The sequence below is a fragment of the Varroa destructor genome, unplaced genomic scaffold (genome assembly GCF_002443255.2).
Source record: "Varroa destructor unplaced genomic scaffold, Vdes_3.0 BEIS01000001.1, whole genome shotgun sequence".
Taxonomy (NCBI): domain Eukaryota; kingdom Metazoa; phylum Arthropoda; class Arachnida; order Mesostigmata; family Varroidae; genus Varroa; species Varroa destructor.
Genome location: NW_019211454.1, coordinates 64215781 through 64234016, shown reverse-complemented (window position 1 = coordinate 64234016; position 18236 = coordinate 64215781). Strand labels below are relative to the sequence as shown.

General features: G+C 40.3%; 1 protein-coding gene across 10 annotated transcripts in view; it reads right to left on the bottom strand.

The window, feature by feature from the left end:
- LOC111255342 (proton channel OtopLc-like) overlaps positions 1-18236 on the bottom strand; it is a 73558-nt gene that overhangs the window by 12966 nt on the left and 42356 nt on the right. For 9 of the 10 annotated variants that reach the window (XM_086978309.1, XM_022817215.2, XM_086978308.1 and 6 more), the window contains 6 exons: positions 16077-16227; positions 10667-10895; positions 8375-8483; positions 6719-6832; positions 6268-6421; positions 1089-1255 (listed from right to left, as the gene is read on the bottom strand). In XM_086978309.1, the coding sequence (XP_086834435.1) occupies positions 1089-1255; positions 6268-6421; positions 6719-6832; positions 8375-8483; positions 10667-10895; positions 16077-16227 (924 nt within the window). Of the gene's footprint in view, positions 1-1088; positions 1256-6267; positions 6422-6718; positions 6833-8374; positions 8484-10666; positions 10896-16076; positions 16228-16723; positions 16986-18236 lie in introns of those variants that run through there. The other variant, XM_086978310.1, reaches the window with a different exon arrangement.

The following is an 18236-nucleotide window of genomic DNA, read 5'->3' as shown; positions in this document are numbered from 1 at the left end:
TCCGCTTTTCCAGACATTTGGTTAGATAGTCAGAGAACGCTGCGAATCTCAACAAAGGTAGCCCCATCACCGTGGCGGGACTGAAGCTCTATCAGCATTACACGTACTCAAAACAGCTAGCATCTTACGTATGACGGCAAGGATTAAGTAAATACACTGTTCGAATTGTCATACCGACGAAACGACAAATATTTTATACGGTCCAGTTACGTTCAGGCCATTGGGCGGGTGCCTTATGCAGTAATAACTTATGGTATTTGACGTGTTAGAGGCTGCGAACTGATGCCTTCGATTTCAGGTAACGCTGATTCGTAGCCGGGAAACTCAGGAAGTTCACAAAAACATAAAATTAGCCCTCGTGTTACAACACTATGTGTTTACGTAAAAGATGGGTGGATTTTAACATGGTATGATACTTTACTGGCAATCATTTCGCCGGCTCAGTGCAAACCGTGATTATGACGCTTGAAACGCCATGAAAATATTGAAGAAATATTTCTCTTCATTTGTTTTTACGCGCTGTCTGGCTGTAAATGCTAAAAAAACAAAAGTATCTAATACGCTAGATCAGCACCAGTATCAGGAATGCGCCTCAATATCGGTAAACAAAAAGGCGAAAGCAAAATGGCACATACATCTAATTTTATAATATTAATCACAGTTAGACGTGCTTGTCAATATTGCCTTTTATGCATCTTGGGTCACTGGTAGAAAACCGAAACATGCGATCCGCTTCCTCCGAAATCGGAAACATGCGTCAGCACGAATTAGAGTGAAGAGCGGCTTTCGGAACGTTCCTCGATCTTTGAAACTTTCAACAGTGAACACGTGTTTCGCTAAATGCCCAGCTGAATAACGACCAGTTATAAGAACCGGTAAAAAAGATCTTAACATCTTACGCACACACAGTAGAGCTATCGATCTGAAAATTTTTCGATTGCTGAGGAGTATTCAATCATTTTATATTAGTCAGTTTTACGTTGCTCATTGTCCTCTTTTGAGAATCACATACATCAAAATCTAAGCGTTAATATCCGCTAATATATATATATGTCCATATAATAAGAGTTCGTTCTGCGAAGACATACATTGGAGTACTTGAAGGCCATGAAGAGTTGATAAAATGCATAAATGGGTCGCAGCACGTGGAAGACGACTCCAAGAACATTATTCGTATGTGCACCGTCTGTACAGACCAGCTGAATGTACTGTTCGAGCTGAAGACCTTCGTTAATCAGGTGGCAGAAACAAAATACTGAAAGGACATAAGGCATTGACTGTTTATTTGTGTCTGGAGGCCTCCTGCGGACAAATTGTTAAGCAATAGTAATTAATCATAATTCCTAGCTGTCGCTACGATCCGGAACCGTAAGGCACGGGGGCTATTTGAGCGGGATATGTATAGAGAAGCTTTGTACTCGTACTAATGCTGTACGCTCGGCAGGTGCATCAGTTCTTATGTGTACAATTATATACATATATATATATATATGTGTGTATAAATAGTAATAATTATTATGATGCATGAACAAAATTAACAATAGTTATCAAGATAGTCAATAGTCATTTTGACAAATGACATTCTGCTGGGGGTATTAATATAGTTAAAATCCTAATTTGGATTGGGAACAATTTCACTTATAGCGGTGACAGTTGTATGAGGTAAATGGCTGCGAGCTCTTGACACTAGAAAATCTTGCCGTCTCTCTTCCGTCAATGTATATACCAGATTATTTATTCATTTTGATTCTAACTCAGCCTATGAGACCGGCTTCGCTGATAGGGTTGTGTTTGGGCCAGGCGTAATACACTGATCCTTTTCTTTAAAGTTTAGCACAAGCTCGAAACAAGGTGTTTCAATAAATCGTCACGACACAGAGCTGTACTTCGAAAAAGTCGACGTAGACAAACCTAGCTAAAAGTACCAGTGCATTTAAAGTGTTTGGTACTCTTATGTGATGTATTGTCACATATAGATCGATTGCGCATATTTCAGAGGTGTTGATGGAGCTTCCAACTTGAATACAGCGTCATGTAATCTGGGTACTTAAAACTACGACTTCAACATGCGAAGTTCTACAAGTATCGTTCCCTAATCGTACAGAAAAAAAAAGCGTGCTTTCGATGAAGATCTCAAAAAAGCCAGAAGACTTTTAAGTTAACAGCTGTTGAAACAGACATAGGTCAGTGTCTATGCCAGACTAAATGAGCCAATTATATACAAACGGTAAAAATGTTAATACTCTTGCACGTGACCGGCCATCATTCCTATAGACGAATCAAACGGATAATGTATACACTATGTATATGTGTGAAACAGGAATTAATTCGTATATTCCATGATTTTAGTGCGTCGAAGAATAGGCTATATGATATTAAAAATCGACGTTTTGGCGTTGTATCATTTTAATTAAAAACAATATACTCAGTCTATCCACGGACAAGCCTGTTCATCTCATTGTTCTGTAGATAACCGGTATATCGGTTCTCTCAATTCGATATTTTTACGTATTTTCTGCGATAAAGGGCATCCAATCACCGAGACAATTCGTTTAATCGAAGCAGAAATAATAGCAGCAAGAAGCACTGCTAGTTATAGAAGCCGGTGAGTTCACTCATGCTCAGCGAAACACAAAAATCTACCTATCTATGAAAAACTATTCGGTGTCTGCTAGTTCTTTTTTATCTAGGCACCCGTAAGTATTCGACTTTTCTCCAAATTAGGTTTTATGTAACAATCTGATAATGGTGATTATATGTATGACGAACGGTGAAGATGTCCGCCGGTAAGCTAGCCATTTCAATACGAAAACTATATCTGTCTATTATACGTGCGAAGACGTACGGCACGTCCGTTGCATGTAAAAGATTCCATATCTCTATTACTGAGACCTTCATTAAAGAGGACTCATCGCACAGAGCCGATAATCGGTCAAACAAAAATGCCCTTTGAGCAAAGAAGACAAAAGGCCTCCTTGTTTCGAAGTAGAGCCTTCGATAGTAAGGACAAAACTATCGGATCCAGTGATAGGAATCACTGATGTTACTTTCAACGTATCGTTGGTATGTTTCATATTTGAAATGCGTTGTTTTTTTGTACAAAGCCCGTATTACTTCTTTGGATGAGCTTTTTCTTTAACACTTGATTTCGAATAATGTATAAAGTACTACTATTCATTTGCATTACTCACGATAGCGAACGGAGCTGTTAAAAACGTACAATGAGCTACAAAGAAAATGACTGCCTACTATTATCCAAGAATTAGATAATTAACGGTAGGTAATTCAAGGTCCTGAAATAAGACCAGTAGGAGCCAAAGAATTTAGCACCTAGCATTTATCCTATCGCCTAAATTAAAGAAGAGACGAAGGTACTCAAAATCGACTGGAAGCGGAGGCGAACGGGATCAAAAACATTTAGACAGGTCAAGCAAAAGCATGTTCCCTTTAAAACTTCCAGACATTGGTGCGTACTTAATTTTTGCGTCCTTTAGTCCTTAAAATCGCAGGCCACATATACAGAAACCAAATACATGTTTGAGACTTGAATGCATGTCTTGAAATAAATATTCTCATGTAACGGACAATAAATTAATATTCAGTAATGAAACAGGTAACATGGGCCAATGTTCCATCTATTCAACTACAGTTACAGTACAACAGGGTCGTATCGCATAAAGAAGGCGATGAGCAAAACCGGCCAGTGGACATGGCATTGAACTTCAACATTAAGAATGCAAATAGGCAAAAATTCGGCTGCATGATCAGAAATCTGAGAAAGATCCGATCGTCATTAATGCTAGCGTCGCTGTTTGTCTAATCGATCGATGGATCGCTCTCGACCGAAGAACATTGAACAAGATGAATTCCCTACGGTATCACTCAACTGCAATAGACGCGATGGCTTTTTGACGAAGATAACAATGGCTGAAAGTAAAGACAGCCGCAGTAAAGTCGATGACGTTGTAGATATGCGAGTAACATTCTCTCTTTATGATTGTATGCGAGCAACTGATCAGAGGCCATCTTGTTTTGATTTGGATTCAGCCCTCTGAGAAGCCTAGATGACTTTCTTTCTCATTTGAACAACACAGAAAGCGTCGTAGTACTATAAAAGACATGTACTATTGCGCGAGAATTATGCAGTACTATCTTGCTGTTAAACAAATTTTAGGCAACTGAAATACTATCGATGAAACTATGGCCGTCAATAGCTTTCCTCGTTTATGGCTAGTTCAATGTAATGTTTTCTTGCATGGTATACTAGATAACTACTTGTATTTTCAGTCCATTTTTTGTTAGTTTCCATCAGTTATTTTCCAGTCTCGTTACTGATTTATCTTTGACTTACTCCACAGTGGCTTGCGCCAACCTAGTTTTACAATTCTAGCTGTTAGCGGGTATTCGTGTCGCTGACCCTATATTCCTTTATGCCTTGTTCTCGTAATTAAATTGAGGTTCAGTTTGGTTGCTGAACGCCTTTATTTTCGTGTTGAATCGCGCCAAGACGAGCTGCTCGTATGAGGGCTGGCTCCCTCTGGACTTATGAAATAGAGCTAATCTGATAACAGGAACGTCAGGGGCTGCGGGGGTGGCGATCTGCATAAGACGTGGCATTCAGCTAAAGATAATAAATCGCCTGCTTAAGATATGGGACTAAAGGGAATAGGCTGACGCAGCAGCGGCGGCAACGTGGAGTCAAAGTAGAAAAATCTTTTTTTCAGAAGGGGTCGAAGTTCTTCAGTCTGCAAAAAGTCCGATGTCTGATTGACCTTGTCGACAATTGGTTCTTTTCTCATTGAAATTCAACACAGGAATATTGGTGAGACTTGGATAAGAAAGGCGTAAGCAGTTGAACGAGGAGAAAGACATCGCAGATGTTCTGGTGATAACGGCTGATATGGAGGGCTGAACGGACGCGTTGCGTCGTTAATATCGCCCAGCACATAAATGTCATATAATCACCGCAACTAACATAAACACCGTTGATATATATACGTATATATATGGTGTGCTATATATAGATAAACAAATGCTTGTTTATCTTCTACATATGAGGTTCCGTTTACGAGCAATACGCTGCATATCTACTCGACTTCAACAGAACTTTCAAAGAAGAAAGGATATATCGTCGAATGATATCTGATAGACAACGCTACCAATATATATAGTTACTATATGTTCTTTTAGCGTCAATAAGTTAATGTTCAGTACAGTTAACTTAGTAGCACCGAGAGAACATAACTCGCGTTTAATACAGTGGGTTCCGCCGGCAAACATAATTGCAGCCGGATCACTTGAGGATTTACAGCAAAAAAATTCAAATTGTATTTCAAGAAGGACAAAGCAGTTTCGAAATAAAGCGCGAATTTTCAAAAGAAATTGCAGTTAGCTACTGCTAGCTAATTTTATTCACATATAACATATAAATTGCAAAAGAGTATCTATACTCTTTTGCTTTTTTTGATTTTTTCCTTGCCGCGCGTGTTAAAAATGATTTCCTACCTAATGGCTACCGATGGGTTACTGGTTTGCAAAGTGCAGCAAATGTGTAATCCTTTCGAAGTGATCAGTTTTGGCCTAGATTTTAGATTTAAGGTGTCCTCACAAGAAAGATCCACTGGCGATAAGTTTGGGGGCTGAACAGAGTAGTACCTTTTTGTCCGACCCATCTGTCCGAAAGACCTGCTCCTACGTCAAGATGATGGTATACAGGTGCTTCGTCCTGCTAAAAAAAATTCGACGTCTTCACTAAGGTCCTTCCGAATACGTAACGTAATGAGTTGTTATGGAGTACACTCAAATAACTGGCACCAGTCACTGTATTATGAAAAAAGAATGGTCTAGTTAAATTACAGTGGACATATTGTTTTGGAATAAACTACATAGGTAATGTCGCTAAGCGACGTCTAAATAGACCTTAACGAGACTTTGGGCGATTCTGTTTGTCTTTGATTGAGTTCAACGGCATGTGTCGAACGTAGCCCGATCTGTAACCCACGCCATCTACCATATACGACCCTAGGAACCTGTTGCAGAATGAGGATGACGGTCGACGTTGGATGCGCTTTTACATTTCGTCATTTAGATGCAATTCATATTTACAATTTAGTTATGACCTAAATTTAACGAATATATGAAAACGGCAATTTACGTTTTCTCAGTCAGTAACGTTGGGTAAACCTCAACGTCTACTACCAGCCAGCTACTTTAGCATAGATTAATCGCCTTTATCGAATGAGTAAGGATTTAGAACCATGCACTTACCAACCATTCCGCCTTTAAGGTAAAAGCTACCGCTGTGGCGTCCCTCGAGAAACCATAGCTGAGGCTGAAGATTCCGTTTTGCTTGCTGTTTAAATACACTCGCTGTCGAGTGCATATAAAGATTCCCCTGACTTGGCCTTGTTCGAGATCGTACCTTACCAATACGACGACATATGGTTAGGTTAAACGGCATACTAACTAATAAGATCACTCAAGACTTTCATTGTAGTCATTGGCCCTATCGCACGACGTGCGACCGGGCATAACAAGAAGATCGAACAATTTTATCTTGAGAACTTTTCTATCTGCAGCACAGTATTTGATTGTGTTCAGTAACGCTGTCTATTTACCCCTTAGACAATACCCCGTCGAACGGATGATTCAGCTGACACGTCAGAGCTGATTAAAACAGCAATTTCCACATTCACCGTATACTAATCAATCAACCAACCTGTCTACTGGCGGAGTTCTTGTACCATAAAATGTCAATGTGCAGAGCAAACAGCCAGCCTATTCCAATAAGGGAAACGAGAATACTGAAGATTTTCACCGAGTGATTCCTTTCCTAGAACGACAAAAATGAAATTAGACATATTAGAGATTTTCCATATCGAGTGATCCATTCTCGGCATTCACCACGAGAGACAGCTGAGCACGTCTACCTACGTTTTTCTGCGAAGACAAAAGATGTGCATTTTTTAGACGCTGACAATATGCAGTGGCATTTTTAGAATGCATCTTAGTAAGTAGGTTTACTGTGTGGAACTTTACGGAGATTCCTGTGTATTCATCATCCTGAAATCTGTTAATTCTGAGATACGAGAGGACGTATGACGCCTCCACAACGACAGTCAGTTTAAAATGTGAATCGCTAAAAATTCCGCCCTCTAAATTAGGTCTCTAGACAAAGTTTATCTAATCCTATTTAGGTTTATGAAACACTGCGGGAATACGGGATTGTACCGATGCTCGACATGTAATTAGCAACATACTGACGAAGTAGACTAATCGTTGAAATGCATAATATAGGAGTGTGGAGAATTCTACATCATTAGATATTTCCAGTTACATCACACAACAGCAACGAGTGACAAAGACTAGATAATAATAGAAAAAGAATATAGCGTAAGTGGCAACCATTAGCTTCGGGGTTGGCATTAAGCAAAACGACGGGCTTTCAAAACTCGACAGAAATAGATTGGCTCATGCCTACACACGTCATGCAAGCAGAAAAGTTACAGTAGATACCTACTAGCGGTACCTGCAGTTGGAACGGTTTCTTTTTAGTATAGCGCTCAACGGACTGGTATTTTCAGAGTGGCCAAATTCTATTGAGGGTTGGTGTAGCCAAGAAAGCCCTCGTTTCAGCCACTATTTGCTGTGAATAGCTGTCTTGTCAATACGTCTTTCTTCTCCCCCTTTCCAGCCTGCTCATCCCATCTTTTCTGTCTTTCCAGACTCTGGATGTATACACTGGCTTTCTTAATACATCCGCCGACCAACGCATTTGCCTACCGTCTACCACAAGGACGTCGACAGTAGCAGGCCGTGTCTTTTCAGTGTAGCCTAATTTTTTTTCTAGCGCACGGTCCCATCCACTTTCTTCGTACATTCTAACGACGACACTTCTGCCATGGCGTTAGGTCACGCTCCGCTCTGCCCCCTTTGCCCGCTTCTCGTTGCCTCCTAAGTCTCTCCCTATCTTGCGCCTTCTTTCTTGTATGTGAGGTGGCCGATATCAGGTTATTGAGTTTTCACGGGAGGATCCTAGGGAATAAAGAAGGGCTTGACTCTAGCCAGTCTCACTTAAATTTAGCTCCACGTTCGGCGGTACGCTGACGCGCGCTGGCCTAACCAACTCCCCCATTCTTTGTGTCTTCCTCTGTCCTTCTTTTTTCAGTCACCATTTTTCACTGAAGCTCGTTCTCTGTCTGCAACCCTTTACCTAACACTCGTGCGTGCATAGCGACATGCAGATCCCGCCTTCTCTTTTAGTGTATGCCGGCGCACATTGGTAGATAACGATTGCCCGTTCACCATATTTGCTGCTGCTGCTGCTGCTGCTACTCGACAGATAGCAGCGGCAGCGTTAACGGCAAAAACTCACCCCATGCTCGTGGCGCTTTTCGAGGACGCTCTCGGTGGCGCAGAATGTTGAACCCATACAGACAAGGAAAACACAGTAGATCGTGCTTAGCATTGAGCTCAGGTATTTTCTGCAAATTGAATGTACGTGAACCGAACGAGTGAACAAATGCAGAATAAAACAGACAATAACGAAATTCACCGGTAACAGAACAAGGAAAAGAGTTACCTAACGAAAAGACAACGTAAAGATGGTCTAAAACAAACATACAAAACGAATAATTACATTTTAATAGTGAATGATAAAAATAGGGTGATTATTGCCTGTCCAAACCAAATGGGGGGTAGTCATGATTTTTTTCCACGTGCGTTTGTCCATCGACCCTGCAAAGGTGCCCTTAAAATCCCCGATATTGAAACTATCTCTTCTAATTTAGCACCAATCGAATCTCATCGTGATTTTTATTGAAGTACTTTCGACACGACTATCGTTATACTACATAATTGCATGCCAGAAAAGCTTAAAGTGCGACGTACCTTGCTCTTTCGACACGTACAGGACGTCGCATTTATAAGCATGATGTTCCGATAGTGTAATAACAGACCAACAGTTCATCTAAATAGACCCTAAAATAACGTGTCTACACTATTTTGGGGGTCAGTCTGCAGGCTAACGTAAGCAAGCTTTCTTCCGTATTAGAGGGCCGTGATCATTCGTCGAAATAGACTGTGCTAGAAGGATGTTTTTACAAACGCACTTCAACAAGTTTTTTAGCCGGCGTTCAGGGTCAATCGAAGTTTTGTTACTTGTGACACGATTGAATCAGACTGATAGCAGAAATTCAATGTATGTTAGAGTACCACAATTCTTGCTTACAATGATTCGTTGAAGTTGAGAACAGGCAAAAGATAATTCTAGCTCTTAACTGGTTTGAGTAAAAGCTTATTCTCTTTTTCCCTTGCATATTGTAAATGGTGCAGAAGGACGAGGTAAAGGACAGCCTAGCCGTTTGTATGTACTCCTTATAGAAACTCCTTTCCTGTCCCTAACTAACTCGTTTTCTGTTTCAGGGCAACTTTCGTTGCAAAATAAAGCTTCTATTCGGACGTAAAGCTTTTCAGCTACGCTCAATGAGTTAACAGTACCCGGCATATTCATGCTCCGCACTCGAATTATATCGTTGTGGAAGAATATTGGAGTTTGCGCAGTTATGGTTTTGCGGATATACAATTAAATCCTTTGAAGTCAAGTCCGTTTACGACGATTTTACGTGTGTATAAAGCATAAAGGAAGAAATTTATTGCATCTTCGCACCTCGAATAAGGTAGCTATACCCTTAATGAACGAAATTTTGTCGATGATAGCATTAAAACGACAGGCACTCATCAACTCCTAGTTAGAGAAGTCATTCCAATATCAGCTTAGGCTTATTGTTATTACGACAAAGCAGGCCAACTGTTGCTAGAATAATATTTGAAACATTATCGTAGAACAATCCAGTTCTCACAAACGTTGTCCTATCTAGGCTCTCCTGCTTCTCAACAGAAGCAAATTTATGCTATGACGGTAGCCGAAATTAAGCTACGGTAACATGAACAAAATACCGAATTGCACGGGGATATTTGAATCGCGATAAAAATGGAAGAAGTTTCCAAGCCGTATCATAAACTAGACGATAATATTGTTGGCTATTGTTGATGTCCTATATTTTCAAACGTCCACGTCACGGAAAAGTAAGGACTTCCTTACGCAGATATACTAGAACTAAAGGCTGGCCTTGGAGGTTGTCAAACATCGCTTGATTAAAAATAGTTGATTCATTCTCACAGTTGCCCTAAGTTCAACATGGCAATACAACGGACCAATCAGCACTGGCAAATCTGCGATTCTGTACAATGAGGCAGCATGTTACTCGGTCGGTCGGATACATATCAATTAATAATTCCAGGAAGGCCTATATATGTATACTGGGACCCCAGTTATATAAGGGTCTTTTTATGGAGAGACCACATAAGCGAAGTGTGTTTGACTGCTAATCTATTAAAAGCAACCAAACCCCGACAACAACGTTAGGTGACATGGCGATAGAGGACGAGAATTTCGCCTAATGTCGATAACAGCGACTGAATTTCAAAACGCCATGGAAGTAAGTTGATATTGATAATGCATCGTTTCAAAGCTCTGATTTGGGACGTTTCGCCAGACCATTACTGTCTAATTTAGTCTGCAAAAACTGTTTTTTTTTTGCGTGGATCCCTTATATCAAATTTTTGCAATACAGTCGACTCTGCTATATAAAAAAAATGTATTTACTTAGCCGTACGATGGTGGTACCCATCATCGAGGTTGCCTTCGCCATGACCAGCGACGCTGCCATGGCCGCCTCCAATGTTCCCGTGGCCTCCGCCGGGAGTGGCATGTCCTAATGCAGGCAATGTCCCCTGTTGAACACCCGGCGGCTCCGGCGTTGGTAATCGGCTTTCATTATCCTTCACGTCGACGCTCCAATTGACACTCCACGCTCGTTTCACAGGATGATACGCTAAAATCGAATATGTCTCCTTAGATACGTTTTATCAATATGTGCCCCTTCGTTGATTAACCTTTCGCATTGCTAAGCAAGACTTTTTTAGCCGTGAACAAAAAGATCATGTGTTTCTCCTAAAAATAAAAAACAATTTTGTGAGATGTAAGAAACCTTGTTGGCACAATAGCGAAGTTTTTGCCAATTTAGGCATTGTTATATACTGGTAACACTGAAGAAGACTGGAAGCTGACCGAGCTTCCTGTTATCTACTGAGCGCTGCAACACAATTTGGAAGCTGATTTAGTTTAGAAGACGGTTAAATGGCACCATTCAAGAAAAACGAATTTCGTTGAGGAGCTGCCAAGGTTCGCAGAGAGCCTCAAGTTTTACTCGTTCGACTAATTGTATTAACGAGACTGCATAAAGAAATCGTGCTAATATGTACTAGTTGATCTCTTTCGATTTCGTTCAACTTACTTCAAAATGAGAATTTTAAAAACACATCAGGAATTCTGGGATGCCGCTCCTTGTATTGTCTGATATACATCTAACCAGGTACAAACGAGTAACATCCTGTGCCCAACATACTGGCTTTGATAAACAGGTGCTCTTGGCCATCCTATGACCACTGAGAGCTTAGCGAAAGGTATCAATACAGCGTATTTAGTTAAGTACGCAACGTTATTTTTGGCTTCTAAAATAGCCGTAGAAATAGCTATGCTCTTCAACGACATTGGAGATAAAAGCTTGACACGAGACTCAGTCAACTAGTCGCAGTGTGATCCTCTAAAAGATGGTCTAAGACCATCTTTTAAAGGGTCACAGTTTACCGCAATACATGTGCTCTTTGTATTCGTAAGGTACACAACAAAAACTGTATTGCTTTTTGTTGTATTTGGTGGGATTTGATGTGGCCACGTTTACACGTTACTTGATTTCAAACGGCAATAACGAGAAAAGCCCAAAAAGGTCGCAGACTAGGGAAAGGATCTTTGATTCGACGAAAGACATCGATTCTGTACGTTTATCGTATGTATTTTGCATCTGGACACTCGCGCAATACAGATCCATGTCACCAGTTAGCAGATTTACACAAATGAGCTCTCAAGCTAAATTATGATTTTTATTTTGTCTCGGTAGTATAGCTGAGTAAGTTAATGTTTCGGAGAATCTATCTGAAAAACACTTTTTTAGGATCATCCTTGCATTGAAGACTGTGCTGTTATCTGCCAAAAAATCTCTGCAGGCGCTAATTGTAGGCGTTTACAAACATGTATATGTTTGTAAACGTAAGACTCTGCAGCAGGGAAAAGTCAGTTTATTTGCTGTAAGTTAGGAATAGATCACTGACTGAGCACTTTTTTTCAGTCTCATTGAGGCGCGTGAATGAAACCTACGGAGATAGTTTTATTTGATACGATACCAATAGGTTATAGGACGCAATTGCGGTAGAAAAACAGTTGGAGTGTATAAAAAATATAATACGGATCAATCAGTTAGCAGTCAGAACCCTTATACACACCTTTTCGCCTGGTACGCCGTTATAAAGATTTCCTATTATGAAAGTACTTGGCAAAGCAAGAGGCCAAGAATATTACTGCCAGATGGTTTTACGCCATTTGAATAAACTGTTCATTTCCGTGAAAGATGTTTGTATTAACTCTTGAAACAACAATCATAATCATTATAATAGTAAGGGGTTACATTTAAATATATGAAACGTATCAACTATATTTAAATCTGCTTTTGTTATAGAAACGCGAGTTTTTTTAATTGTCTAATTTACAATATTATACTGGGCTTTGCCGAGATATACAAGCCTTGAATAATGAGGCGCACTCTGTAACTAGACATAATGGACACGGCAGCCGTGTCCATTAAATAAACTTAGATGTAGGCTCAGCCCTAGGCTTTAAATAACACACACTGTTTGTAGTGAACACCAATACGATAATAACAACTGGGGAGTAATCACCGACAATGCGAGGTCTCTCTGAAGATCTTACTTCCTTTCAAGCGCTCTCTCTAAAATCCTTATAAGATTACCGTACGGCCAAAACGGCAGGTCCAATCTTCCTTTTACAACAGGGAAAAACCGTCCGACTAGTACCTGTACAATTACGAACCCCATTTTACGTACTTACATACGAACATCCCTTACAATTAGTAAACCGCTTAATGGACTTCAGACGCCTAGTGGTTATATGTGCATGAATATATGCTTAGTTGAGTATTTTTCTTTATCAACTTCTCTTGAATTGAACAATATTTATCTTCTTACTTTAAGGCTATTGTTAGCATAAAATATACCAGTTAAAAAAAACAGCACGAAAACTGTTAATCGGCAGTGACGGTACTTTTCCCAGAGATTTAGTAAACCGCTGCAAATTATCTGCCGCCGTCTAGCTGAGCAAACCTGTATCTCCTAGGTGAAGTAAGCGTTTTAAATACATTCGTATTTTGAAGTTGCGATCTATGTGTCTTTTGAAGATACGAAGTGTGTCGTCATGCGCGTACTCTGCTTGGATAGCGGTATTTGTGACGTAGGCGACGAAGATTAATACATCAATAGATTTTCGCAACGTGGACAAATGCATCACAAAAGAGAGATGCATATTGGTGCTGGAAAGCACGCAGTAAAATCTGAACGTGCATGGCGCTCTCATATCATCTTATCGTAATAACTATACAGTGTTAAACAAAGATCTAAGTGCTTATCGAGCATCCGTTGTTAGCAAACAATGTTATTAGATAAGATATATCGCGCGCCATTCCGTGATTCCACCATTCCAACAAAAACCAGGGACGATACAGTCGGTTACAGCGTTTGTCCTAGATCTCTGTTTTATTGTTTCGTCCATTGTCTACATGCAAGTATGATCGTTGTCAAGTTCTATTGCTACTTCTGGCAATGCTCATTCGTAGACCGGTCAGCTAAATGAAGCGGCTGAAACACCTATACGTAACTGACACCGGACGCACCTGGATCTTTTGTGGAAAGTGCGCCTTAGCAAAGTCGGAACCTTTATAGCAGTCGGAGCCTGAGTTATTACGTGGTAAAATATAGAGTTAAGTTTAGGCTCTTAACAGGTAAAATTCTATGCTAGCACACTGTCTTTTACCAAACACTTAGCGATCAATCTTTTCACGTCTGTTACAGCAAGCTAAAATAGATTTTCTAATGAATGCCCTTCGTCTAACACATCCACGATAGACACTCATCTAACAAAGGTACACGCGAGGACAACCGACTGCACACGGTCTCGAGTTATTTTTTGTTTGCGTATGGTAAGCCTCTAGTTATCGTCCTTCCCTTTCGTCTCGGTTGTTATGATCAAGTGAGCGTAGCTCTTCTTTTCGCATTTGTGTCAGCTGAGTTAGTTAAAAGCTGAAGCTTGACCCACTGGCCTTGAACTCCGCAAGTCGTGTTGATTCTGCGTCCGACAACGCTTCTTGACAAGAGCTTAATGGCTATGCGAAAAAGATTAAATCAGGGTAAAACACTGGAGACCTTTGTAGCAGGAAGGGGCGAGACGAAAACACACGGTTCAGGTTTTGCTCACGATGGTATTTCAATAAGGTGCCCCAAAGTTCACCTCCCCTCTTCCCCTCGAGCGTTATTTAATAGCTGCTTACTTGAATGAGTGTGCATCCTCCAAAAGATCGGCAAAATCAATCTACTGGACGCTTGGCAACTCGATTCAGACATATGAAGATAGCCACTTAAAGGGCACAAAGTCGACACTTTATGCAGGTGATAACCTGTGCAGCTCTGATGTGATTGGGAGCACTGCTAGAATAGAACAATATGGAAGAAAGCTAAAATTATCACTATACATTTTTGTTAAGCTACAATTGTCCTAAGACGTAAGGCTCTGCAAGAGCCTAACGAGCAGTGAAAATGTTGAAAAAATTTATTACAGCGTTAACATCAAAGCCCGATAGATTTATAATTTTTAGTTCGCATTTCGTGTGAACTGGACAACAGTCTGATCAAATCGATTGTACGACTACTATCAGATACCGCGAACTGGAAGTGGCAAAGTTGTTTGCAACAGTAATGATAGCGAGGTGACCGTAATTTTTATATATACGCTCAGGGATACCGCTGGATCTGAGCGGTTTTATCCGGCCTATTTATTTCGGCAGTGTTGATTTTTATTACTTCTATTACTGACTATTCTAATATCGTTACATAATTTCTAACCACCATCCATCCAATGAGTTCACTAGGAGAGTGCTTGTTCCATTTGGTACAACCAGTTTAGTACAAACCGTTCAACTCAGAAAAACGATCCAATGTCCATGTGGCTGTTATTACATTATCAGAAGTGGACGGAAGGTAGGATACTGTCATATCTGTACGTGGCAAATGTCGTCGGTTCTAAACCCCGTTGGAGTTAAGACAATGGCATATTTTTGACTTTATCCAATGAAGGTCAAATCTTAAATGCTCGGTAAGCAAAATTGGACAGTAGCGGGTTTGACTTTTGCTGCTCTCTGACCATGCTAACTCTAAATACATAATTTAAGCTTTTATGCCTGGTACTGCCGATACGGCTGGCTTCTTTCAGAACGAAAGATTGTATGACTACACTCAGTTTCGAACTCAGACTGCTTCATTGAAGCTTAGTAGGCAAACGCGTTAGCACTGCCTCATCAGCCTTCATCAATCCAAAAGGTCATTCTCAAACGGTCGAAACGAGACCAATACAAAACAACGAAGTTTGTAGTGGCAACAGTGAGCATTGTACCACGCATGGCAAGACAGTGTACATACTTAATGGAAATAGGTTTTTCAGAAACGGAGTAGTAAAGGCATCGTCAAACCCAATGCCACATGAGCACAACAAAAATGTTTACCTCACCCTCGCAGAAAGTCAGAGCGACCCCTTGACAGCTAATGGTCCACCAAGCTCTATTGAACTTTATCATTTACGCAACTTCTGCGTTCTTCTCCTGTGTTGCTGATACGAATTACATGAAAATGACCTCGAAAGCAATTTTCACATGTCAGTACCAATAGACTCTAGTTAAAAAATGAACACATGCTTGGGGTCACTGCAGTGAGTCGTTGCATATGTCTCTCATTCAAGTCGTGAATACGCTACGCTTCAGTCGACGTTAAAATTAACGCATACAGAATGTGCGTCATTCATAGATACACTAGTATGAATAGGCTCATGTTGCTGTTACCTTTTTCGCCGATAACCTCGCTATGACGTGGCACGGCAAGATTGGTCCCAAAACTGTTAGTTTCCGGGTCCCGTCCGCCGTCGCTAGCAGCTAATTCCGCCGTTTTGACATCATCCGACAGATCCTGCCCGTCCGGATCCCCGTAGCAAACCTGCGAACGATACAAATAGTACTATTTTTTTGAAACGCGACTTTAAGGCCGTAGCTACACCGACCAGCAATATCGGGTGTTCGAAAGGAGAACTACGTGTATGTTTTGGTAGCAGAAAACTTATGTCTGGCGAAATAGATAGTGGCGTCGGACACTTTGAATCAGTGAAGTGTACGATTGTAATATAGTTGGACACACACAAATTGTTTTTCACTTACAAATTTAATAACAATTGTAAACATTACGTCATAGACCCGTTATTCGGTAAACTAGTAGCACCGAAAATTCTAACCGCTTGTAATTTGAAGCATAGAGATTTGTAACTTCGTAGAGATGAACTACATAAATCCACGTATATTGTGAATACGCTTTTTCATAGCTGCTTATAAAAGATAGTAAATCGTAACAGTTGACTTTTAATCTGGCAATCATTTTTAGCAGAGTAGTAATATCGGTATAATAAAACAGTCTATAGTAACCATGAGTGTTAACATACTGCCTCGTTCCTTTTTAAGGCCTGTCTGGAATACCCAATGAGGCCACGCAGCGTCTCGCCACACGACGAATTGCCGGCCGTGTTGAGGATGGGTTTGTTTAGTGGAGGAATCGTATAGCACCCACATGCTGCTGTTTGAGTCGACATTGTTTGAACGGGATGTATCAATGGGTTATACAAAAATACTTGGACTTAAACACAACGTCGTCGTGCTATAAAACCGATCTGGGAAACGCATTCGTGCTCGAAAGTAAGTAACTACACGAGGTATTAAGTTAGGTAGATTTTCTTTTGAACAAATAGTTGCGGCAGTCGATGGTGAAAACTTTTTGCAACTTTTGCTGAGGTTCCGTACTCAGCTTTGCTTGCAATCTTCAGAACTGAAAATTACCATCCCTTGCCTGTCAAATATCCTACGTTTTAGTTGAATAATTTAAGATAATTCGCTTCTACGAGCAACGTGGGAGTGCGACAGTAGCGAAATAGAATACGTATTTCCATACGGTTCTGTTTAGACAAGACCATACATCAGGGGTTGCAGCGCAAAAAAGTCGAAGGAGAACATGTTCTTGGTTTTTAAATAAGTACGTGTGCATTCGTTCCTCCCGCCCCAAAGTTTCAAGTTGAAGCTGTGAGTACTTCAAAAAATATATACAGTCATCTTACCGTTTAATTCGGCTGATGTAATCAAAATGCCCTTAAAATGATCAATCAAGCTGTGAAAAGTAGTTTCATCGTAAGTTTTGTTTAGCTGAAATTTTTATGAACTTCCCGGCATAGACGTACACATTTATGCATGTCAAAGTAATGAGCATTAAATGGAAATTGTGTGTTATTCGGTGTAACGCTAAACAAATATCTCGAGTCTTTGGACTGAGAACACTTTTTTTTTGTGAAAGCATGCAAAAATTTCGTCTAATGCTGGTAAGTCTAAAACAGCTAACATTTATTGCACCATATTCCTCTCGTACATCTGATTAAAGCAATCGCCTAAGTTCACCTAACAGTCGGAACTATCATCAGCAGGGTGGTGTTTAAAAGATAACGAATGACAATTACATAGGCGTTATCATATTAGGGTTTGATAAACATACACAACAAAAAAACTAACACAACACTTATTTCGTCTCAGAGAATCTCTTCATTAAATTACTTGATCCGTACTGCACTGTCCACGTCGCTTAGTAGTAGGTTTACAATGCGCTACGTGTAAAACACCGACAACTCTGGCACGTTATTCAATCGACATATTAAGATCGCTTATAGAAATTTTCCAACAAAAATTTTGCGACCCGACTCGGCGATGAGACCCACATACGATGGTTGTCATTTTTAGGTAATGAGTGCACCTTGTTGGGCTAATAAAACGCTGTCCTATTCTCACTTGTACACTTGTCGCGCACTAACAGCAGAAGTGTATAATACCGTACTGATTTTTCTTGAGCTAGTAGATTTAAAAATATATATATATATATATATATATGTATAAATGATACAGTCCGGTGGATAACTC